The following is a 26327-nucleotide window of genomic DNA, read 5'->3' as shown; positions in this document are numbered from 1 at the left end:
TATACATGTTGTATTTTTTATTGACAAACAAAGAAATTAGCTACAGCAGCTTTAATTTTTATTACGAAACACTTGAAACTGAGCTACCGACAGCATGTAGGGCCGGTATAAATGTTGCGAATGTGTTGGTAATAAATGGCATAGACTTAAGAAATCACCTACAATGGTTCCAAGAACCAAAGGCCAAAATAAACGTCCCAATGAAGATTTCATAGTTGATGAAGGCTGCGGTGGGATCTTTTTAACATTCTAACTATTTTCTACTAGACTTGGTTCACACTGGGAAACTTTTGTTGACAAACTTTTGATTTTGTGTGTGAGAGAAAGAGATGTTTGATATTTCTTTCTCTTTCTCTCACGCACAAAAATCAAAAGTTTCATAGTGTGAACCACGTCTTAGAAATTTAACTTTTTACCTCTCCAATAGTTTTGGTCATTTTATAGGTTTTTGATTTTTAAAAGGAGCTATCAGGTTTTGCAGGTTTTTTTTTTTTAAGATTTAGTTTCGAAATTTTTGTTTCTTGTTTTAATTAATTAGTAAATTATTTAACTGTCAAATTACTTTAGGGTTTACGAATATATTTCTATAACCTATACCTTTATAGAAGGGAGGGTTAATGTATATGTTTATTCCGTCTTGAAAGACTTTCTGCCTGTCCCTGAAAACGTTCTTAATATTTAAAATCGATTCAATTTAAACTCTACAAAATAATTATGAATATGTTGTCTAAGGGCGCGTTTTTCTGATAAAGATAATCTTCATTCTTTGGTTAAACCTGGTTTAATATACGTTTCTTGTTTTTCAGTTATTAGTAAAGTTACTTATTATCTTAGTTTAACTGAGTGTAATTGGCCAATTAAACTCAACATTTTTCCAAAATTTTCCATTTTACAAAAGTGTTGTTTGCAAAAAACAACTGTTCATTGTTTATGTTTTGGAGTGAAAACTTGGCAATACTAACAAAGTTAACTGAGCTTAAATCTAAATCTGAAAAACACAATCATCGGTTAAAGTCCGCCTAAATTTGTTTAGAGTTTAATCTAACAGCAAGTTAAGCCTAGTTTAACTGAGGATTAAGAACCCCGCACTAATTTTGGATAATTTTTTACCTAAAGTTTAGTTGCCTTTTCTACCCTACATCACTTTAGTGGGGAGGGTATATTGGGTTTGTGCTAATGTTTGTAACATACATCTTTATTCAGATAAAGATAATATACATTCTTTGTTTAAACCTAGTTTAATATGTGTTTTGTATTTTTCAGTAAACAGTAACGTTACGTATTATCTTAGTTTAACTGAGTGTTATTGGCCAATTAAACTTAAGTTATAAGTGAGAGGACACAATTAACAAAAACAATAAAACAATGATTTCGGAAGAACAGAAACTTAATATTTTAAGTAAATTGCAATTTTCAGATTTGTTTTATTTATTATTGTTTTAGATGTTTATTTAACATTTTTCCAAAATTTTTCATTTTACAAAAGTATTATTTGCAAAAAAACAGCTGTTCATTATTCATAATTTTGAGTGAAATGTTGGCAATACTAACAAAGTTAACGGAAATTAAATTCATAACAGAAAAACACAATCATCGGTTAAAGTCCGCCTAAATTTGTTCTGAGTTTAATCTAACAACAAGTTAAGCCTAGTTTAAAGGAGTAGTAAGAAACCCAGCCGTAATCGCAAAATATTTGGACCATGTTCAAAAGCAAATTTCTCTTAGGTTTTAAGAGATAATTGTTGTTTTTTTGCAAACCACACACAACAAGCACACACAGTTAAAATTCTTCTAGGCTTTGAGAGATAATAGATTTTTTTTTTTTGCAAAACACACACACACAATAGGCACATACAGTTATAAATGTTATTAAACTTACTTACCCCTTTTTTATCGTAACTACGCCTTTAAGACTAAATCGGCATTAACAGCTCTCATATATATTTTTCTTTCAAATTTTCTATATATTCTCATTTTAATTGTTTTTTTATTATTAAATTATAATTTAGTTTTTTTCCTTGTTTTAAGTTGGTTGTTTTCTTAATTCTCTTGTTTGTTTGTGTTGCTATGAATGTGTGTTTGTGTGTTTATGTTAATGTAGATGTGTGTTTGTTTTAATTTTCTGTTTGTTGTGTTGTTGTATTAGCGGTCATTCATTATATTGTGGTTTGTTGAAATTTTACAATTAAATTACAGAAATATAAATATGCCTAAAAATGTTAAGATTTTTATGCATAATCGATTTGTTTTTTGTTGTTTTTGTTTTTAATAATTGTATATTTTTTGAATCTTTTGTTTTTTTGTTGTTGTTGTTGTTTATAAATAATCGTAAAGCTACTTAATGTATATAATTTGTTTATAATTATAATTTATAATATATGATTTTTTGTTATTTCTTTTCATTTTTATTCATTTATTATTTTACCTCTTAATAATGTTAATTTGTTTTATATTTTTCTTTTAATTTAGAAATATTTTTGTTGTATTTGTTTTATTTTATTTATTCTTTTCTTTTTTTAATATATATGCATATAATGTATAATTATAATTGATAATCAGTTATATTTATTTATTTATATGTATGTATATATATATTTTGTTTTATTTATATTTTTGTTTTAAGTTTAATTTTGTTTACTGCTTTATATTGTTGTTGTGTTAGGAGTTGGGTTTGGGAGGGGGAGGATACTCTATATATATATATCAATATTATTAATAGTAATAATAAAAAAACTACTAAAAATTGTTTTTGTTTGTTGTTTTTTACTTTACTTGTCTACTATGTATATTATATAACAGTATAAATTTTCTTTTCTTTTATTATTTTTTTTTAGCAAATTTGTTAACATCATTTGATTTTTTTGTTTGTTTTTATTTATATTTATAAGACAAAAAAATCATAATCATTTTATAAGAACAACATTTAGTACAATAATTATAAATAATATTATTAATAATAGAAAAAAAAAACTATACAAATAATACAAATGCTCTAAGTATGAAGCGTCCTATTTACTAAAAAATAATATTATTAATAATAAAAAAAGAAAACATAATAAAATATTTTTATATTTAATATATTTTTGTATTCATTATTACTATACCAGACCAATAATTGGTAGTTTCTTATTATTATTATTATTATTATTATTATTATTTTGTTTATTTATTTACTTTTATTTTTGTTACTAGTTGTAGTATATAATATTGCATACAAGTTTTATATACTTTGTTAGATTTTTTGTTTTGTTTTTGTTTTAAATTTTATTTTAGTTGTAAATCAATTTTTCAATTTGGAATTTAAAAGTTCTTTTTTTTTACAAAGGATGTTTTTAGGGAGGTTTGGGTAGATAAGAGAGGAAGAGTATGAAGCAGGGAGTGGGTTAGGAAAATTGTTTTTTATGATAATTTTTATATTTTACGATTTTTACATTTTTTATTTTTCTTTCTAAAAAAATATCTTTTTTAGTTAAATAATTTAAAAAAAGTTTTTGAAAAAATAAAATTATACACAGTTGTTGTTGTTTTTTTTTAATTTAGTAAGGGAAGTAAGGGAATAATTGTGTTTTTGTTATTTTATAATACAATATGTTTCTTTTAAAGATTACTTGGTCTCTTTTCCGATTTATTTATAATATATTTTTGTGTTTTTCTTTTTTTTCTTTTGATATCTCTAACTTTAGTGTTAATTAAACCTTGAAAGCTCTTTAGTTTATCATCGGCCGGGTTGGGCACTTTGGGGTGCGGGTTGTGGGGGTGCCATAGTCATTACACCCGGGGGTGGGCCACCCGGTTCTTCTTTCTTAGGTGCCAACATTGGATCTACTACCATGGGGTGTGGCATGCCACCCATATTGGGTGGCTTACCTCCTAAAGTAGGTGGTGGTCCCTGTTGCGGCTGTCCCATTGGTACTGGTTGCATGCGATGATGCGGAGGTGGTGGCGGTCCTAATGGTCCGACTACCCCGGATGGTGGCGGTATGGGTGATGGTTCTTTGCCTCTTAAATGAGCGGCTGACTGCACTGCATACATACTCATTGCGGCTTTATGTCGTTCTTCCTCGTGCCGTAACGCCACCTCCATTAGAGGATTGTAACGCAGCGCACTCATTCCGTAAGGATCACGATAAGGATCCATAGGCCAACCTGGTGGACCGGCTGGACCAAAGTGTGATAGTGGTGGACCTCCCAGACTAGGAGGCATCATTTGTCGGGCCAAGTGTTGGGGAGGAGGTACCCCATGAGGACCGTGACGACTGGCCATAAACGAAGCATGATGAGCTGCAGCCGCTGCATTGGCTTGGGCCTGAGCTAACTGATGTTGATAGCGAGGATCAGCAGCAGCTGCTGCTGCCGAAGCTCTCATCATCATGGCATCTTGCTCTTCTTTTGTTCGTGGCATTTCTTCTTTAATTCGCATCTCTCCGCCTGGACCACCTGGGCCGCCCTGCATATCGGTTACACTGCGATGGGGAGATCGCTCTCGAGCCGAATTCATAGCAGCAGCTGCTGCCGCCGCTTGAGACAATTTGTTGCTCTCGTTAATACGCTGTTGTTGCAACATTCTTTCCCTTTCCATTTCGCGACGTTCCATTTCTCTTCTTTCCCTTTCTTTGCGTTCACGTTCACGTTCTCTTTCGCGCATTTCTCGCTCCTGTTGTTCGCGTTTCAATTTTTCTTCCTTCTCCTTACGTTCTCGCTCTTCGCGTTCGCGTTGCCGTTGTCTATCTCGCTCTCTCTGTTCTCTTTCGCGCATTTCTCGCTCTCGTTCACGTTCTTCGGCCTCTCGACGTGCATTATCCAAGGCCGTTGTGTCTGGTTTCATTGGCCATCCCGGTGGTGCTCCTGCCGGATGATAAGGCACTGTGCGTTGTAAAGCAGCTCTAGAAACACGAAACATAAGAGTTTTGTTAGTGGAAATAGACAAATGGTAAGGAATTATGAAATAAACTTACGTTCTCCAGGGATCATGTAAAGCACCGCCTAGGGGTATTTCTCTACCAAATGGTGATAAACCAAAACCGAAAGGTCCCACATAGCGGCCAAAAGGAGAAACAGCAGTACCTTTAATACAAAAATAATGTCACATTACAAAAATTATATATATGTACATATAAATTTTCCACGATAACCAACAAATAAAGAAATAAAATTGCGTTATTATTGATTGAATTAACTTACCTATATGACTAGGTGGTGCACCAATAAAACTCGCCGATAACGGAGAAGTTTCAAATGGTGAACGCCCTGGTAGTGCGGTAGCATAAGCGGTTCCTGGCGGCAATTCACCTGGTCGATGCAGTAGATGTGGCGATGCTGCTGCACTTAACGATAATGCCGGAGAAGCTTTCATACTCATTGCCGATACAGCTGAGGGAGAAGGACCTGCTCCTAGATTTGAAGTTGCTGTACTGGTTTGAGATACAGTAGCTGTTGGTGTAACACTGGTACTACTACTGCTAGGCGGTGCACCTGGCGTTGTACCACCACTGCTCGCCGAACCACTTGCTGCTGCCGCTGCCAATTTATCGGGATTTTGTTTGTTTTGATGATAATAAATTTCCCACGCAATACGAACATGCATTGCATTCCATCGTCCAGTTTTCTATAAAAAAAATATACAAATCAATTATTTTGATTCGAAAAATATTTAAATTATTAAATAATTATTAGTATTTGGGCTGTGAAAAAAAAAGTTGAATGAATGAATGAATGAATGAAAAGATTCCTGTCTCTTTGCTGAAAAACTTCTGGAACACTTTTCAGTATTTGATGGAGGAAAAAGAAACACATACCGTAAACTTAATGGATTTGGAAGAGGAATCTACAATATTAGTTGGTAAAGGCGGTTGAGGTTGTTGTTGAGGATTTGTGAAGGGCGATGGTTGTATCGTCTGGAGTTTGGTGGATGAGTTTTCGAGTTGGAGGTGGAAAAATGGATGGATGGCGATGGATGGTGTTGATGGCAAATACAAAGATGATTTTAGTTTTTGTTTTAATTTTTGGTTTTATGAACATGAAAATGAGGAGGAAATAATGTTTTTTTGTTGTTTTAAAAGGATTTTAACAAAAAAGAAAATATGATAATGTTAGGAATGAATGCAAAGCTTTTTTAATGTAGATAATATTAAGATACTTTTGTTTTTTTTTTTTTGTATACAACATACCTTTGGCGCAAATGAAGTTAAATGGCTGGGAGGCATAAACGGAGTAGCGCCACCCAAGCCAGGATGCAATAGACCAGCTGGCGTATATCCCGTATAGCCGGGCAAACCAATTCCCGTACGATAAAAAGGTGATTCAACGGCGGCAATCTTGGGAATGTCTTTAAATAATGGTGGGGGGAAGAGAGGTGCCTGGGCTGGAGGGGGTGCTGCCGCCAAGGCTGTTGGCAAAAGTTGTTGATGCTGATGCAAATGGGTGTGTTGATGTTGATGATGATGCAATTCTTGCCTTAAGTAGGGAGAAGGAACGGCAGCACTTGGAGCATGTGGTGAAGGTCCTGACGGGGGACCTGTTCCGCTAGCTGTAGATACGGGTGGCGCTGAAGTTGAGGCTGATGGCGAGGCTATTGGTGCGCCTGGTGGCGGAGCGGATGTTGACGTTGGTGGCTGCGGCTGATGTGTATTTGGTTGCGTAGGAGGAGGCACCGCTAAACCACTACGGTCTAGAAACCGGTTATCTAGCTCTCGTCGTAATAAATCCGCTTGATCATCTAGCAGAAATGAAGTTTATTATAAAATTAGTAAAAATTAATAATTAAAAATCAAACCAAACTTACTTTTGCTTGGTTGAAATAGAGATTCAGCCGAAAAGGGATGTGGCGCCGAACTTTGTGTTGTTGTAGTTACTGGAGCACTATTTGCGGTACTTGATACTGCAGGAGACGGAACAGACGTTGGAGTGGAAGAGTGGGAACTAATAATAGAACTAACTGGCACCGACATTGATGAAGATACCGCAGGATGAGGTGGCATGGGAGGCACAAAATATTGTGGATGAAATCCAGTCGAGCCAGGTGGTAGTCCGGGCGGTGGAATACCAGAAGAGGAATGAAGTGTTGGTGTATGCGGTGAAACCGAAATAGGCGGTGGCAATCCTCCTGCAGAACTTGTGGGAGGAGGCGGTGTTGGTCGCGTTGCCATAGAAGAGGAGGAATGAGTTGTAGCCATAGACGTAGGTGGTGGAATCGACAACGACGATGAGCTTTAAGATTAAAAATTTAAATTAAAAAAGTTATTATCAATTACATCGATATGAGATTGTTTAATTAACTCACCTTGGTGGCCACATTGAGGGTCCTTTGGGTCCTGGCCCGTATTGTAAACTACCCGGTGGTGGTTGATGCAATTGCGTTGTCATCATCGGCATAACACCTGAGGCGTGTGTGGTTGTAGGCAACGAAACCGTGGAACTATAGGAGGCATTTGATGAAATTGCCAAAGAAGCAGCAGAATGTGGTATAGGCAGCGGCGGAGCTCCACTCGTTGTAACGTATGGCGATGACGACGACGATGGTAGTGGTGCGGATGATGCTGTTAAGGAGAGTCCACCACCTAAATGAGTATTGGCAGTTGAGGAGCGCGGTAAATAAGTAACATTGCTCTCGTTACGCTCCTTTGGCGGACTTTCAGTTTGTGGTGAAATTCCTTTGTGAATCACAGATGTAGATGACGAAGATGTTGGTGTAGTTGTTCCTATACTGGATGGTGGTGGTTGACTACTGCCGCTGTTAATGGGTGTTGTGGGTGAGGCTCCTCGCAGCAGAGCCGGATGAGGTGGCAGCATGTGAGGGGGCAATGGTGGCATATGAGGAGGCGCCAAATGAGGATGTCCCAACAAATGTGGATGAGGTGGTGCCAATAATTGCGTACCATCCCTGGTCAAAGGCGATGACGGCGGCAGACCGCTTGCTCCACTGCTTAACGTAGCGCTGAGGGGCGTCGATGCCGATGTGGTTGTTGTTACATTGGCTATACTGTGGGCAGAGTGCGACACCGATGGATGTGGTATTAAACCTGCACCAACCGATTGGTGGTGCGATGGTGGCAAGGGACCACCTAAAATCTGCGGCTGCAACTGCAACGACTGAGGATAAGGAAGATGTGGATGATGCAAAATATGGGGAGCCATTGAAGATGTGGGCGGCAGTCCATGTTGACTTAGATTTGCTGCTGATGACGAGGCTACCGAAGTTGGGGTTGGCACTGTTGTGGGTGTGGAACTAGTAGGCGTACTGGATCCACTGCCACTGTTACTCACCGGTCCTGGAGTGTGACCCGAACTTGAGGGTTGACTTACTGGCGTTGGTGGCCGCAGACTTGGAGGTTTCGACATTTGCTGCATCATGGGAGATTCTCGACTTGTACGTGGCGAGGCACTTGGCGATGGCACTGCAGGCGGCAAATATGGACTATGTGGCAAACCACTGTAGGGAGCATAAAGTGGATAATTCGGATAGGGCGGGCGATATGGCGACGAATGCAAAAGCATTGGTGAAATACCATTGGGCGGAATGCCACCCGGCATCATTCCAGGCGGTGCAACACCAGGTGGTAACCCAGGCGGTAGACCTCCGGGAAAAATTCCTGGCGCAGTTTGCATGGGAGGCATGCCACTACTACTGCTTGAGATAGTTGAGAACTTTGCCATGGATGTGACAGTGGAGTGGGGAGCAGCTGTTGAAGGTGGATGTGATGATGGCATCGAAGAAGCCAACGACGAAGCATGAAAGGAGGCAGATGATGTTGTAGGTAATGACGATGGTTTGCTACTCGCTGTCAACGAAGACTGTTGTTGTTGTTGCTGTTGCTGGTGATGGGGAGGCGGCAAGCCTTGCGGTCCAGGTGGTGTAGGTGTGGATGACATTGTATTTGGATGCGGTGAGATCCTGGAGGTACCACTGTTTTGTGGATGCTGCCCAGCACCACTGCTGGCAAATTGCGGCAGATAACCATTCATCATGGGAGGGGGTGCTGCAGGACCGCCATGACCAATGCCATGGGAACCTTTCTCCCGATTTTCGGCCTCATTTTGCTTCATCGTCATCAGTGAATGCTGTTGCTGCGAATTTACACTGGAATGCTGCAGGGAGGAGGGAGGGAATGGATGCGTTGGAGGTGGAGGACCGAGTCTGCTATTTATCGATCCAGGCGCACTAAATCCTCCAGGTGGACCAGCCATTATATTCGTACCAGTCGACGAGGGGGACATTTGAGCACCGGGTGGCAACTGCATGTTTGCTGGAGAGTTTGCAGTCCCTTGTGAAGAAGGATGCCCAGACTTTTGATGCATCCCTTGCAAAGGCGACGCATTCGATTGAGATGATGGTGGTATTGGTGCGGGAGACATGAGATTACCAGTTACAGGAGATGGAGAACCTGCCAAATGCTTGCTCCCAAATGGGGTATCACTGGAGGCATGAGGATGTTGTTGCGAATGCGGCGACGGTAAAGGACCAGATGGCGAGGGAGAAGTCAGAGCATTGCGAGGATCATTAGGAAGCTGTAATAAAAGTAACACATTGATAATTGTACAATAATTAGTAAAACACAAAATACCTGATTGGCAGAAGAAAATGCAGGCGGTATATGAGAAGAATGGGGAGGACCTAAAGCCGGCTTTTCGCCCCCTATATTTGGTGGTCCGGGTGGTGGTGTTGGTCCAAACATTGCATGTGGTGGCAACGACGCCGAAGACATCATCATATTACTGTTATTATTCGATGATAAGCTTCCTGCAACACCGCTACCTCCCGCAGACGGTGGTCGACCATCGTGGGGATGTAAATGTGATGCGTGTGAATGTCCCGTCGTTGTACTGCCACCCTGGGGTATCGATGACGTTGATGTAGTGGATGTTGAGAGAGCAACACCAGCCACACTTGTAGGCGGTAGACCGGGAAATGGTGAAGGCGGAGCTGAATTTTGATCATTATTTCCAGATTTTTGCACTAAATTGGCGGCACCAACAGCAATTGAACTAGAGGAGGCAGGTGTTGTGGTACTTGACGTTAAACTCGTTGTCACGGATGAAGGTGCTGCTGTACTAGTCGCCTGTTGGGGATAATCGGATGATTTTCGAGGAGTTGTTGGACTTGGAGTTGTATTTGAAATTTGTTGAGTGGGCGTAGAAGGAAAAACTATGGCTCCTAACTTATCAGAACCCTATAAATAAAATGAAATGGTTAATTTTGTTTTCAAAATAGTTAATATTAAAAAGCATGCTGAATTTTATTTTAAACGTAAGATCAAAAGTTTTTTTCAAATCTGAAAATTTAATTGCAAACATTTTCATTTCTTGCTCTCTATATGTATTTGCAATAAATTTTAATGGATTTATTTTAACAAAAAATTGTTTTGAAATTTTAGACGGAGAGAAAAAAGAAAACAAAATTCCCAGCGATGATGAGTGAAACATGATGTTAAAGGTTATCTCTGTGTGCCTGTCGATATATCTGTTGGATTTACTGCCAATTTTTGTCGAGGAAAAGAAAAAACTCACCTTTTGCACTGTTGATGTAATTGCCATTGTTGCTGATGATGATGCGGCTGCTGCGACTGCTGATGCTGGGTACGAAGATAACAAAGACGATGCAATTGTTGTTGTAGCGGTGCATGTGGATGATGACGCTGACGAAGTTGTTGATAATGAGGACATAGGTTCACTGCTTGAGGTGGTTTTTGAACCACTTGCTGATGTTGTTTTAACAATGTTGGACAATGATTTTGTGGGTACTGCTGCTGCTGTTGATGATGATGTTGTTGCTGTTTTTGTTGCTGTTGTAAATTTGCTTGTTTGCTGTTTTTGACTATTTCCACATGTTGAAGCAGTAGTTGATATTGAAGATTTCGATGAAGATGAAGTTGCCGCCGTTGAGTTGGATGACGTAGATTTTTTGGAAGTTTTGGAAATCGTTGCTGAGCCAGCAACTGCAGCAACGGCTGTTTCGGCGGCAGCAGCAGCACAAACACCATCCTGTTGCTGTGCATTGCTACTGGAAGACTCGACTCGTACAATAATCGCTATTTTGTTAACTTCTCTCGAATGTTGTACCGTAAATTTTCGATTTTTTTAAAAAAATTATTTTTTTAAAAAAATCAAAAACGTAACGGCTTACAACACTACTTACTGCCCAATTAATCACAGAAAATTTTAAATTTTTCAAGATTTTTTATTTTTTTTTCGTATTCAATATTCTTTCCAACAGCAGAAGATTTGTTTCACTTTGATTTGAAAACTTCTATTGCAAAAATTCCGGCAATATTTTTTATTTTGATTAACAGTTTTTTTATTGAGTTTTAAATACAAATTTTAATTAGTTTTTAATACAATTTGTAAAATTATCAATTAAAATTAATTTGGTAAACACCACGGACGTCCACCAGAGTGAATGAACAGAAACAATGTTTGTATATTTGTAAGTTGTATATACATATGTTTGCTTATTTAACAACTTGTCATCGTAGTTTTTAAGCACTTGATAGTCTTTTAAGTGTCTCTATAAAAAATTAAATAATACATGGCGTCGACACATTTTTGATGATTTTATTTAATGGGATTTCATTTGACTGCGCGGCTTTGGCACCCTTTTCTTTTCTTTAGTTTTGTTTTAGTTTCACAAATTTATAATGATTTCAATGTTTATTTACTTTTTATTTTAAAATATTGTAAATATTTTTTTCTGTTCATTAAGTTTTTAAGATACTTCTATAAAAATGAATTAAATATTTTTTATCATTATACACATTTTTTAATTTAATCAACTAGATTAGTATCAGTCGGTCATAATCCGTCTAAATATTTAAATACGATTTGCTAGTGATTTTGTATTTGATTTTACAAAAAAAGTATTTAATAAAAAATACATATACACTGAAAATAATCCATGCTCAACTTTACGAAAAAAATTTCGTAACTTCTATTTTCGTAATATTTACAAAAAATTCGTGTATAATACGAAATATTATTTAATAAAACCCTTTTCTATTTTTACGAAAGTACGAAAACCTTTCGTAATATTTTTTTCTTAAATTTTAGCGAAATTAAACATAGTGATATTAATTATATTATAATTAAATAAAACTACAACATTTTTATAAAATTTAAGAAAAAGAATAATATTATTCACGAATTATTTTCATAAAAAAAATTGAAAATTCGTGTGGAGAATATTTTTGAACTAAAATTAGAAAATTTATTTTAAACTGAACAAAAATGTTTGAATAAATTAATATTTCGTAAATTTTACCATATTTATTCAAAATTCACTTTTTTCAATTTATGTAAATTAATTTTTTCAAGAATATATTGCATTATATTAAAATATTTCGTACAATTTCGTATATATTACGAAAGAATTTCGTGGTGCGAAACAACGAACGATTCGTACAATGTAAGACATTTTTCGTATATATTTTGCATGGATTTTTTTTAGTGTATGTATTTTTATTAAATATATATATTTTTATAAAAAACTTCATAAATTCTAACGAATTAGTGAAATACAACATTTTTATTCTACGGTCCGTAGTAAATATTGTTCTTACTTTTTTGATGTTTCTTATTTCACAAAGGTTTGAATTTTTGAAATAAAGCTATTATATTTATAATCATTATATCGAAACTAACACTCCCATTCGGTACTCCCTGTATGATAAAAATAAACTACAACCACAACAATGTATAATAGCGCAATTTCTGATGACAAAACAAATTTTATACAACTGGGTGCGGTTTCACGAATAAGTCACTTAAGGTAAGTAAAAATCTCCCGGGTTTTAAACATATTTCTTACTGACCAGTTAGTGCAATATTTAAATATTGTACATATGTATATATGTATGTATGTAATTTGAAAAAGCAACGGAGGACAGTTTGCAAAATTTCTTTAATAGAACAACTAATGGTTGGTTGACCAAAGCCATATCATTTATATAAACAGAAGAAGAAAAAAAAACAGTAACATACAAAAGAATACATTTTGTAGATTTCGCCTAGAAATTAATAAATCGAGAAAAAATACAAGTAACTACTACTTTGTGCGGACTTAAGTAGTAAAGTAGTTGTATTGTATTTGCTGATAGGGTAAATGTACCAATAGTCGGCAGTTTAACTTTTTTCTCTTTTTCAAACTATCCCCCTAAAGAGTCGGTAAATGTTATTACGATGATTTTTAGTTATTTCAATTATGTGTTTAGTTAAGTTTTAGATCTATTTAAATTTTTTGAAAAACAAATAACCAGTTTTTAGTAATTTGTAAATTTTGTTAAAAACTCCACATTTTCCAATAGTCGGCACCAGTGTTCCTAAGTTCGACAAAAAATGTCCCTATAGTCGGCAGTAGATTTTTTGTTTGAAAAAAAAGCATATTTTTGTTAGAGAAAAAAGTAATTTTTTTATAGGGAAAAGTGTTATATGTACTGTTTTTTAAAGAAAATCTTATAAAAATATGCAATTTCCTATAGGAAAAAATTTAACATAAGTTTCGTAGAGGATATTATAATAAGAACACTTTTCTATAGAAAAATTGTCATACTAGGAATTTTCTATAGAAAAAAATGTTATACTCATAATTTTTTTTGTAAAAACACAGTTAAGAATCAATTTTGTTAGAAAAAATTTCAATATGCAAAATATTTAATAGAAAAAACTGTTATACACATATTTTTTGTATAGAAAATTATATTCTGTAGTAAAAAATTGTAATCTTCTGTAGAAAAAGCTATTATAGAAGTAATTTTCTATAGAAAAAAAAGGGTATACACACAATTTTTCATAGAGAAAACTGATATACACATAATTTTTTGTATCAAAAATTGTTATACATAAAATTTTCTATAGAAAAAATTGTATACACATAATTCTCTATAGAAACAAATGTTGTACAATCAATTTTCTATAGAGGAAATTGTAATTACATAAATTTTTATAGAGAAGTGTTATACATAAATTTTTTTACAAAAAAACTGTGTTATACATATAATTTTGAAGAGAAAATTGTTATATAGAAAATTTTTCATAGTAATATACTCAATTTTCTATAGAGAAATAATAAATTTTAGAGTGCCGACTATAGAATACGTATGATCGAACTTAATACCCAGTAGTCGGCACCCCTATGCCGACAATAAGAATTCATGAAAAATTGTGTTCCTAATGGCGGCAGCGATTAAAATTACAAAAAATATCTTTTTAACTAACTTTTTCACTTTAAATTGAATATTTCAACTGTTTTCTTTCATTTAAATCAATTTTTGTCAAATAAATCATTTAATTTCATATAAATATTCACTTGTTTAAGGTGGCACTAAAACTAATTTTTTTTTTAAGAAAACTGACAGTACTACAAATGCTGCAAAGCTGTCACTAAATAACGTCAAATATAGAGGAAATTAGTAATCCTACTTAAATTTACTCATTTCATAAAGCAAAAAGACCATATTTTCTATGAAATATAGATCAAACCTTAATAAATTTGTACAGCTTTTATTATTTATTTACATTTTTATGTAAAAGATGCCGACTACTGGGTGATGCCGACATTAGGTGCATTTACCCTACACACGCATCGCACAAGTCCATGGTGGTAGAAAACTCTATCATTTGAATCTACAGAAATGTACAACAACCAACTAAATACAACACAGGTCTAATTTTGTTTTAACATCAATGCTTTGTGTATTTATTATACCCTACAACATTGCTACTATATAACTGGAATTAATGGTTCATTCACAACCATACGGCAATCTAGCCAATATTTAAAAAGAAAAAAATATTTGGGAATTATTTATGAAAATCAATCGATCGGTCAAAGGAAAGGCTTTTAATTTTTACCCCAACAATATGTTTTTGGTATTTATTTTATATACCTTTTAACAAAATACAAACCAAACAATTGTGAAATTAGTTTATATCGATGTAGGGTATAATTTAGCTTGCTAGATAACATACATACTATTCTTTTTTTTTACTTTTGCAATATTGCTCTAAACCAGGGTGATTTTCTATTTGATGAAAGAAAGAAAAAAAAAAGAATGTGAATTTGTTTCACTTACAAAAAATAAGGAAAATACTTAATAAGAAGTAGAAAAACAAAAAATAAGAACAAACATGTACAACAAACACACTTAAGCTGTGTATATTATGGTGCAACTGAGTAAAGCACTTAATTAGAGAAGCGATTACTTTAGTACTTGGATGCTTAAGCTGTTGTATGTTGTACTCAGCTATTTTAAGCTTTCTCTCACTGTGTCTCTGTTCGTTTTATTTTGTTTAGTAAAGATGGTTCTTTTCAAAAGATTCTTTGATTCATTTTTTTTCTGTGAATAGTACTTTTTTTTTATTTATAAAATGTAGATATAAGATATTTGTATGTAAAATGATTGTAATACAAAATATTACATACATATAAAAAGTTGCCAGATCATTTTCGCTTTGGTGTTAACAACTTATTGTAAAAATTTTTAATTTTTGATTTTTTTTTCAGAATAAACGGTAAATAATTTGGAAACTAGGTAATTTTTCTTTAAATCTTATGTTTTCTTGGATGAATAGATGTATGTAGGCATATGAAAACTATTTATTTTTCAAGCTTAAAGGAAATTAATATCTAAAAATCAGGAATATTTCATAATGTTTAAAAATCCTAAAAATAGGTAAAGTTGCACTTATCGCAACTTTTTTTTGAAAAAAGTTGCTATTATAAAGACTGTAATGTTAAAAAAATATGTAGTTGCGCAAATCGAACCAGCACTGCATTACGTTTAATTCGACTCATGTAAATAGTGAAACATTCCTCTCTCAAAAGATCAGTCATAAACAACTCGTTTATGAGAAAACTCGACATTATACTAAAGCTAGGATCATACGATTGCCTCAAATACGTCAATCATATATAAATTTTATTGTGCCAAACTGTCGCAAAATGCCAAAATTGCACCAATCAAATTCTCCACATTTACACGATTGCCTTATTTTTTAATTATTTTATTTGCGCAGTTGGAGTTTACGACAACAGTTGCCGTAGTGCTATTTTATGTTTTACTATCTTGATTGATTGAAGAAATGAAGACCGCATCGGCTTTGTGTATTCCGAATATACTTCAGATGAAAAAAGTAAAACGCAAAAACGCTTCCTATGTCTCTTTGTATATTAGTTTAGTATTAGCCTTTTAGTTTATATAGTTGAACAACAATATTGGTGCATTTTCACCATTATTATTGGGTCATGTTTGCGTGTGGAATCGCGCAGTTAGGTCATAAAATAAGTAAGATATTGAGTATTTGTGACAATCGTATGATCCTACCTTATTATAGTATTGCAGAACTATTGTTTTTTTGTTCCTCAAAACTTATGTTTTCTAAGCCTTCAAAGTACCTATATACATATGTATGTGTATGTGTACCTCGATATTAATTATAACACGGTATTCATAGGCTATAACTTTCTTAAGTTTAAGGAAAAGTATCTACAAAAATTTGGCTGATTTATAAATATTATACTAAGCAAACCATATTTCTTTTTTTTTCTCTCCTTAGTAGTTGTTAAAATTTTTAATTATTATAATTTTTAATTAAAATCCAATCAAGAACTGCTAAACTCCTACAATTTGCCAATAACAAATTAACTTTTACAACAATATCTCTACCATAGAGTAGGCAATTTATTAAATACCTTCTAGGAATAAATTACTTATTTAATTAGTCCGGTAACGTCATTATTAAAGGTATGAAGCCAAAAGGCATTAAAAACTGCTTATAAAAAGCAACAACACAACACAAAAATCAAACAAAAAAAAACACACACAAAGTGAGAAGTATGGAATAATAATATTAAACAACAAAAAAACCGACTTGTCGGCATGTTTCTCGTAATGTTGCACTGCAACGTAATTAACACTGTAATCCGTACCGATTATAAATTAAGACAAATTGATGGAGTGTGTCGACGAGGAGGTATTATAAAAGTTTTTTGGCAAAAGTCCACACACACAGCACACACAAACACTCACTAATAAAAAAAAACACTAATTGAAATGAGAAAAAAAGGAAAAAAGCACATACACACAAACACTTATATGTTCGCTCAACTCATAAAAATGGTAATGTATGGATGTGGATGGTTGGTTGGATAAATGCCTGAAACAGGAAGGGTCGGTCGGCCGCTTGTTCGTTTACAAAATAGAGGCGTATTAATATTAGAAGAAGGGGTCGTTGGGGTCGGGTGTGTATGAATTGAATGGTGTATTAAACGCACATAAGAGCTTTAACAAGTAAAATATTAAAGAGAATAAAAAAAAAACAAGAAAGCGTGGAAACAAAAAAAAAACAAATAAAATAATGTGTAGAAAAAAGTGGTATTTGCAAATAAATTCACAACGGGCAGCAGCAATATTAAGCACAGCAACAACAACAACAATAATAATAAAAGAAAGAAAAAAATTACACAAAACCTCAGTAAGTCGTCGTATGCATAATGCCCCCCAGACTTGCTACTACTCGTTCAAAAAAATAAAAAAAAATTAAAAGAAACAAAAACAACAAGCAAGTCAACTTAAAAGAACCCGAACGAACAAGAACCGTACAGTGGAATTTTTAAGATAAATATATTTAAATACTTCTTATATCAAGTTTATCATCATCTTTCGCTATCACGCCAAATTAACCAAATCTTTTAATAATGACGTAAACACACAATGACAAACAAACTTAAAAAAATCTACAAACAAAAGCAGACAGACATTTAGATGATGATGATACAGTAGTAATTTTATGTTTAATTGAAAACTAAATTTTATTCTCAGGGGGAGTAAGAAAAATGAGTAAAGAAAAATCAAGAGAAAAAACAAAAAGGGGTAGAAGGATAATGATGATTAAATGTGCAATATTATTATTTGAAATGACAAATCTATGTAATCCTTTTCAACAAACCATTTTTTACCATTTTTAGACATTATAACAGCTTGAATACATCTTTTTTTGAATACATTTTTTACTATCAAAATATTCTATTAAATTCACAAAAACGATTTTTACGAAAAGAACATCTTTGATCTTTGAATAGGTATTTGTCATTAAACAAATCGGGTCCAGTATGTAGACCCAATTGAGGCTACTTCATTAATCTTACATACTGTGATGTTACTACCTATAAAACACACAACCAATTAGATAGCATTTTTGGTTTAATTACCACTCCAAAACACCAACTATTTAAACCTGTATTGCTTACTGATTCCCGTAACGATTACCGGAATATGACAAGTTATAGAAAATATACTAAAATTTTCTAAACAAATCTTTTGGACTACTATAACCACTGTAAATCTGAATGGTACACAGTGCGAGAATCAACGTTCAAATAATGTTTTTCATTAATAATTTTTTTGTTGGTCTTTTTTGTTTTTGTTGTATTTCATTTAACATTCAGACATAATACACTCTATTCTATAGAGTTTAACACAGAGGCGGCTACAAAAGGAACAAATTTAAATACACACAACAAAAAATATGGCAAACGACTATAACGAGGAGGAGAGAACACAACTAAAACAACAAGGAACGATAACACCAGCAGTAACAACAACAATGACTACAACAATGTTGTTGTTGTAGAAGTTGTCGACAACGTACTGTAGTACTCTACTCAACTCGTAGTATATTTGACAACAATATTTTTTTTTTTTGCTTTTTTTCGTTTGTCGGTGGAGTAAGGAAAGAGGGACATATGGTGGCAAAAAAAAATAAAGAATTCTCGGCTATTATTGTTTTGTTGTTGTTCTTGTTGTTTTTAATACGTTTTTATTTTTATTTCATGTTTCCTCGTTGTTATGCGCAACGCGTACTTATGCAAATTTACACATAAAACACACACATAAATATTCACGAGTAAATAAAAAACAAAAATAAAATGAAAAAAAAAAAGAAAAAAAAAGTACGAAAATAAAACTTTAGAAATGAACGACGAACGACCGGCCATAAGAGCTTGAACAACGAAAAAGACAGTCAGTCATTCAGCGGATAGTGTGTAGAGTAGGGGTCAGTTTTTCACAAACAGTTCATCTGCATTTTTCTTTAAAAGTTTATTCTTCGTTTTCTTATATACACTGATATGCCGATTTGTGTGCGCGCTTTGATTTAATGATTTAAAGTATGTGTTTTATGGTTATGAGTTTAGAAGTTTAATTTAAAAAAGTTTAACCACACACCAAAGCAACCGTATGATAAAAATCAACGATATTAATTTATTTTAGTGAGGATCTTATATCGGAGATAAGCACAGTTAAGGACTAATCACTGTCTGATCAGTATCATTTGATATATTCAAAATAATATATTAGGCCCATTCTTAGTAATGTACCTTATAAGCAATCATAAAATATTAAATTTTTTTCCTATACTAACAACTTATGATAATTATAGAAATTAAAATGATTTTCTATATTGTATATGCTACACAATTATTATGCCCTCTCCCCTACAGTGTTGTAGGGTAATAAAATGTGTACTTAAATAAAAAATAACTATTTAAAGTGAAACAAAATTTAAATTTCAAAATTTTTCACAAAATGATGACAAAGCTTAAGAATAGTAAGACATTGATGATGATGAGGAAGAAACAAAATTGGTCAGATTTTAAGCGTTACTACCTACTGCTCGTATAGACATTTATTTGAAGTAATCGGTTAAATTGTTGTTATTTCTTTTTCAAACCCAACAAGTTTTGAAATATTCCATGTATCCCCTCAATTATATAGGTTTTTACTCTTTCTATTTACTGCTACATTTAGCAGTTAATAGATTCTTTGTAACACAAAGGCCATACAACAATCTGACAACAGTGTTAACTGACAATTTTTGTTGACAGATATTTATTGCCTGACTATTGTCTGCCAATGATACTCTACGGTTTTCTTACAATAACCTGCACTGACAATTTATCTGCTTTTACAAATGTTAGTACATTTGTCGGATCTGCCAACGTTGTAATATATGACAACCTTGTATAAATAGCTTAAATGATGGGTAAAATCTATGTCATACAAAACTAACGGGTATTGTTGGTTTATAAACACTGCATACTGCAAAATCACCACATATTCACAAACAAACTTGAAGTCATGTAATTTAGCCTGTCTGCCACGTATCTACATACTAAATTGTTATACTCGCACAAGGCAACAAACATTTATAAAAAATTAAAAAAAAACTAAAATGAATGATCAAACGTATGTGCATAAACGATGTACAAGCTAAAGAGGGTACGGCCTCTTTTTAGGTATTATTAAACAGAGGCGCAACGAAATATGTACTCCTCCCCTCTACTCTCTTTATTTTGCTTTTCAGTAACAGACTTAAGAATAGTTATGCGTCCTACGGATTTGTATAATCAAAGTTATGTTCATTATGATCGCATAAATGAAAGAAAACTAATCGAATTACTCTGAATTTAAATTCGATTCGGTATAATTGATTCAAGCAAATAGTTGCATAAAGTATTGTGGTTAAATGTTTATATCCTTCATAGTCCTTTAATGAAATAATTCTTGGTGGTTTGATTTTAAAACAAAATTGTCGGAATTTGAAAAAAAATTATTCCAGTTTTATAGGGTTACTTTAATATGTTTTTTCAGTTTTTTTCTTTTTTCACATTTCAACTCTTTTTCTATTTTTTCCACAAAATTTTGTTGGTAAATATAATTGTTTTAATTCTTTATGAATTTAATAATTAAATGAACAAAGTTTAATACAACAATAAAATGTTTCACAAAGTTGTAACTATTTTATTTATAATAGCGATTTTATTTTAATATTAGCATTGGTTACACTGTTTTAATAAATAACTTTGTATTTGGAATTTTTATAAACTAATTTTTATTAAAAAAAGTTTAATTTTTTAACCTCCGCTTTTTATTTGTTTTGTTTTTAAAATTCCTGCACAAATATTTAAGTTGTTTTATAAATAACAAAACTATTTTTAAACATTTTTTTAATATTTTTATAATTTTTGCACTTTTTTAAAATAGAAGCAAATTTAGACTTTTTTTAAATTAAAAGCATACATAGGTATATGGTTTATTTGTTAATTTATTATCACATTTTTGGCAAAAAAAATATTGTTTTAGCGTTTTTTTATTTTGTTTGTACTTTTTATTTAGTAAATAAAAATATTTGTTTATTTAAATTTATGATGATTTCGTAAAAACGATACTTAAAGGCACACAACGAGTTGTGTGAGGAATTTAAAAAAATACCCTCCGGTAGAGTAAAAAGTGGATAAATTTTTTTTTTAAATCTTGTCTAAAAAATACAAAATTTTTACTTAATATAAAAAACAGGCGCTAAATTTTTAAATTATTCAATTTTTCCTTAATACGTCACTGAACATGTATTGTATTAATGCTGGCATAGTTGCTGTTGTTGGTATACAAGCATGTTGTTGATGACGATGACGACAACGATAGGCAATCAACATGCAACCACAATCAACCACAACAGGCATACATATACAGCCTAAGCTATATACTGCTTTTGCCAGAGTAAGCCAGTGCAGGCTAGAAGGCATTAGCTAGCCAGGCATCAGAGGCAACATAATACGAGAGCAATCTCAAAAGGTATTAATTACATAGTTTTTTTTTATTTATTTTATGTTTGAGATTATACTATTCGAAATATTTATATGTACGTATTATAAATATTAATTATAAATGTTATTACTCATACGTCGTAGGCCTCTTGTAAAACAAGATTAAGAAAATAAAATTTTTCAGTCTATACTTATGAAATTTAAGGAAAAAGTAGGTTTGACAATATCGGCGGTGTGAAATATTCAGAATATGCAATAGAAAGTCACGTGTACTTTCATGGATTCCTTTAATATAGTACTGCAGACCTGGTTATGAAAAGATCAATTAGCCTGATTCCCACTTTTCAGTAAAAACACTTTTTAGTAAATATGTAGGTAAAAGTATGATTCCTGAATTAACACTACATACATAGGACTATGTCACTCCTTGTAAAAAAACTTGGTAACTCATCAGGCTGTAGTCGTATGTGACTGACATAGGTGGTAGTGTGGTACACAACATTTACAATTGAAAAAAAAACTAACTAACCATCCATCCATTGGCAAACATCAACAAAACATAGAGTTCCCCCAACCCTCCTGCATTGTTCTTTGCCCAAACAAGGCAAGCATACGAATGTTAATGAAAACAACAGCAACAACATTAGTAAATAGAAGGCCCTCACGCAGCTAGTGGTGGTTACAAAGTGTAAGCGATTTTATTTGTAAGATTTGGCACCACTGCCTATACCCCATTGTATTGGCTGTGGCACTTTGCAAATAAACTACAATAAAATAAACAAGACCAACAACAACAACGGCAATTGGCAAAATAGCACATATGCATAATGTACAAACATAGACACAAAGATTGTACATGAATAATGAAAAAAGTAAAAAAAAAAAAACAACAAACTCAATTTGAAAATCGCCAAAATAATGTATGAACTGTTAACGCACAAACTGTCAGTCTGTCCACCAGCAGTATTATACGTGTCTACACAAACAAACTAACAATCTCATGTATAAAATAAATGGTAATGGAGTTTAGAGGGGACAGTATAAAATCCATAAAAAAGTTTTAGTTTTTTTCCAAAATGTCTGTCCTTTTGTCTTTTTAATCCAATCATACCGTATCAATGGTTTAACTTTTTTTATTATTTATTTTTTATGTTTTTTTTTTAACTTTTTTCAAAAGATGCTTTTTTCAATTCAATTTTAAACACAAAAAAATAAAACTTTTTTTAAAACACACATACACACGCACCAAACTTGTAAAGTGACGTTTCGAACAAAAAAAAAAAAAAACACAAAACAAAACAGAAAACTACAAAACAAGCGACGGCTATAATAATGATGATAATACGAGTTTATCGCTGTCAAACATCGAACGTGAATTGTTTTCTTTTTTGTTACTCTCTTCTTCAAACTAAACTTTCCGACAATGACGACCGACAACCGTTATATTTAGCGTACAAAAAAGCTCCACTTGCTTTCATATCACGAAACACTCTGAATACCATGGATTTTGTAAAGTACTCAACAACCTGGTACTTTGATTTTTTTGCTTGCCTTCCTTCGCTCTTTCGTTCATTTTATCACACACAGATACACCAAACAACCACATTCTCTCAATTTCAAAGAGAGAGAGATTCAAAATATCCACAAACATACAAATAAAACAGTAAAACGTCTGTGAGAATGTGAGAGTTTTAACAATTTATCAAAGTACAAAAAAGTACCTAAACTAACGATAGAAGAAAAAAAAAAAAGAAAATCACAAACAAATCACATACCAATTGTTGGATGGATTAGAGGGGGGTTTGTTGGAGGGGTAAGCAGTTGTTTTAAATAGGAACGTGGTAAAACAATACGATAAAGTATGCAAAAATATGTGATGAGTTTTGCTTCTGCAATTGTTGTTGTTATTGATACTGCTGCAACTTTTTGTTGTTGTTTTGTCTGAGAGCAGAGAAAATTGTTGCATTTTTTTTTGTTAACTCTTTCAGTGTTGCCATAAGTAAATTTGGAGTTTCTTTTCTTATAAAATAAGAATTTTCCTCACAAGTTATCAAGGATGTCACAAACCATTTAATTTATTTATGGTGAAGGTAGCTAATAGCAGTATGACAAACTTCCTAAGAATATGTCAATTCATTCTACAATGGTAGCTAAAATAACTAATTTTAAAAGTTCAGAACAAAAGATCCACCTTTATCAATGTGAATTGTCATTTGAGGTAAAAAAGGAAACATTGGGATGAACAAACTGCATCGAACAGCTCTGTATAAAATGATTGGAGTAAGCGATCCATTTTAAATTTCTCCAACACGTTATTGGAGTCAATGGCCCCAGTCTAATCTAATGCATTCATGGATCATGTTTATTTTTTGACAACGAACCAGCCTGCATTGTATGTAGGCTGGTGTTAGTTGTGGGACAACGTCATCTTCACATAAGAAATCACTATGTTAAATGTAGTATGATTTTCTATATGTATGTATATTTGGATTTGGTCTTGGTTATTTGAGGAGTTACGAATACCAATTTCAATATAGTTTTCGTTCCATTTAATAAATATGTACAACTAAGGACTGACCTATTCATAAGAAAATGTCACTTTCCTGTATGCTAAACAAATTTTTATTTTTTTACATTTTGTTTTTAAAAGTATCAAAATGACCATGTTTATTATGATACTTTTGAAATTGTCATAAAGTTCATGAACACTTTTTGGTGTGTAATATCGTCACTGGACTTTTTATGAGAATTCTTTTTATAAGAAATGAAACACGAGATAATTAAAACTTTTAAAAATCCTGTATTGAGAAAAAAAGTCTATCTAGCAGACAAGTTAATGCAGACTTTCAAAAAAAAAAAAAAAGAAAAAAATGAGGAAACTAAACTGATCATTTGGCTTCAATTTGTAAAAAAATAAAAATAATTTGTGATATTATGGTCGATAAATAGAGGAATACATGTCTTTAAACATCATTACCTTTATATTTCTGGATCGATTTGACACTATGCAATGTCGACACAACTTTCAAATACCAAGTATTTATTATTTTATACACTCTTCATATTTTAACTTTAATTTGTAAATTTTTATAAATAAAGAATATATTTTTTTGTCCCAATGGCAACCCTTTAATATTCTCCTGTGTTTTTTTTTTCTTTCTTATATCATAAAAAATAAGCACGAAAAAATGGCAAACAGTTGTACTCTCGTCTCGACGTTGGCCATGTTTTTTGTGTGAGTAAATGTGAATATTAAAAATTTCAATTCATGCTTGAGTATATCCAACAGATACAATAATCCCCAAAATACAAAGAAATGAAAAAAATCAACAAAGCTAAAAAATCAAAACGTAGACAACATCGTATAACAAAAAAATACGACAAAAAATTTTTGAAAAAACTGTATGCCCAGTACTTCTCAGATACTTTCTAAGATGATTTTTTTGTTGCTGTTTTTATTTATTCATTTGTGTTATTCTTTTGTGTAAGAAGCTCAAAAAGTAGTTTAATTTAAAATAGAATTGCATTGAATTTAAATTGGAAGAAATGAAAAAAAAAAAATGAATAATAAAAAAATAAGCGAAATAAATAAAGTACTGAATCCAATATAGCATGGCATTCCAATGAAATTTATTCCTTTTTCTACTTAAGGTGAAGAGGCATCAGCAACAAGATGATGATGAAACAACCAAATGTATGGATGGATGGACAATAAAGGGGACAACACTAGCAATGTGAATTACTATACACAAACTACATCAGCAGCAACAACAACATAAAACTCATGGAACGTGTAGAGAGTGTATAAACCACAGGAGCACGTAGAATACAAATTCAAAACTGAAGAAGCAAAAAAAAAAAACGAAAAAAATTCCAAATTCATTTGATATTCAGCATCAGTACAGCTATCAAATACGAGCATTGCAAACGTAACGAGAGATGATATTGCCAATAAACGACGTATGAATATGCAGGCAAGGCAAACCAGGCAGTCAGACAGGCATTCAGGCAGTTATGCAGTCAAATGCAATGCAATGCAATAATAACTACTACTTCTACTCAACTCCACTCGACGACATCAAAAACTCCAATCGACTGACTCCATTCCATGCCATCATTCCAAACATACACACATTGAGTGTGCATTTATGCACTTTGGAATTATAATTTACTTATATGAATATGTATGCATATGTACTATACATACATGCATCTATACATTCATGTTTATGAACGTACAAATAGATGGACTGTGTGCTAGCTTGGTTTGCTTGTTGGTCGAATGGATGAATGTTCAGGCATATTCCCCACATACCACTTGCATACCAAATAAAAGCAACTAACCATACGACCATCTAACCTAACAACCAACCAACCAGCTATTCGACCGAACGACAAAAAACCAAAACCAAACATCCCAATAAACCAAAACTCTACTTTACTCAACCAAAAACAACTAATGTATGTTTGTCTGCCAGTTTTCGACTAAGTAAGTGAGTTCAGTACAGTATTGATCAATAAATAAGCATAACTATTGTTATTATGGTGATAATAAAATTAAAAAAAACAGGAATTTGACATCATGTAAGCTAACGGTGATGCTTATATGTAAGGACGTATTGTAACAGAGAGTTTACATGACAAATGATTGAAATCTCTTACCACACAGAAGCTTATTCTATGATCTCTTTGAATATATGTCGTTTTGATATCCATCTGTCGAATCTTTGATATTTTT

The 26327-nt window shown here is 32.8% G+C and overlaps 1 protein-coding gene across 5 annotated transcripts in view; it reads right to left on the bottom strand.

The window, feature by feature from the left end:
* Nucleotides 1-2834: 2834 nt before the first annotated feature.
* LOC111674828 (mucin-5AC) overlaps nt 2835-26327 on the bottom strand; it is a 50112-nt gene continuing 26619 nt past the window's right edge. For 4 of the 5 annotated variants that reach the window (XM_046946307.1, XM_023435491.2, XM_023435490.2 and 1 more), the window contains 8 exons: nt 9561-10166; nt 7280-9504; nt 6782-7206; nt 6168-6715; nt 5796-5894; nt 5182-5605; nt 4956-5064; nt 2835-4883 (listed from right to left, as the gene is read on the bottom strand). In XM_046946307.1, the coding sequence (XP_046802263.1) occupies nt 3716-4883; nt 4956-5064; nt 5182-5605; nt 5796-5894; nt 6168-6715; nt 6782-7206; nt 7280-9504; nt 9561-10166 (5604 nt within the window). In that variant the 3' untranslated portion in view covers nt 2835-3715. The remainder of the gene's footprint in view (nt 4884-4955; nt 5065-5181; nt 5606-5795; nt 5895-6167; nt 6716-6781; nt 7207-7279; nt 9505-9560; nt 10167-26327) is intronic. The other variant, XM_023435492.2, reaches the window with a different exon arrangement.

The sequence above is a fragment of the Lucilia cuprina genome, chromosome 3 (assembly GCF_022045245.1).
Source record: "Lucilia cuprina isolate Lc7/37 chromosome 3, ASM2204524v1, whole genome shotgun sequence".
NCBI classification, from domain to species: Eukaryota; Metazoa; Arthropoda; class Insecta; order Diptera; family Calliphoridae; genus Lucilia; species Lucilia cuprina.
Note: the sequence above shows the minus strand (reverse complement) of the source record. Positions and strands in the feature narration are given on the sequence as shown.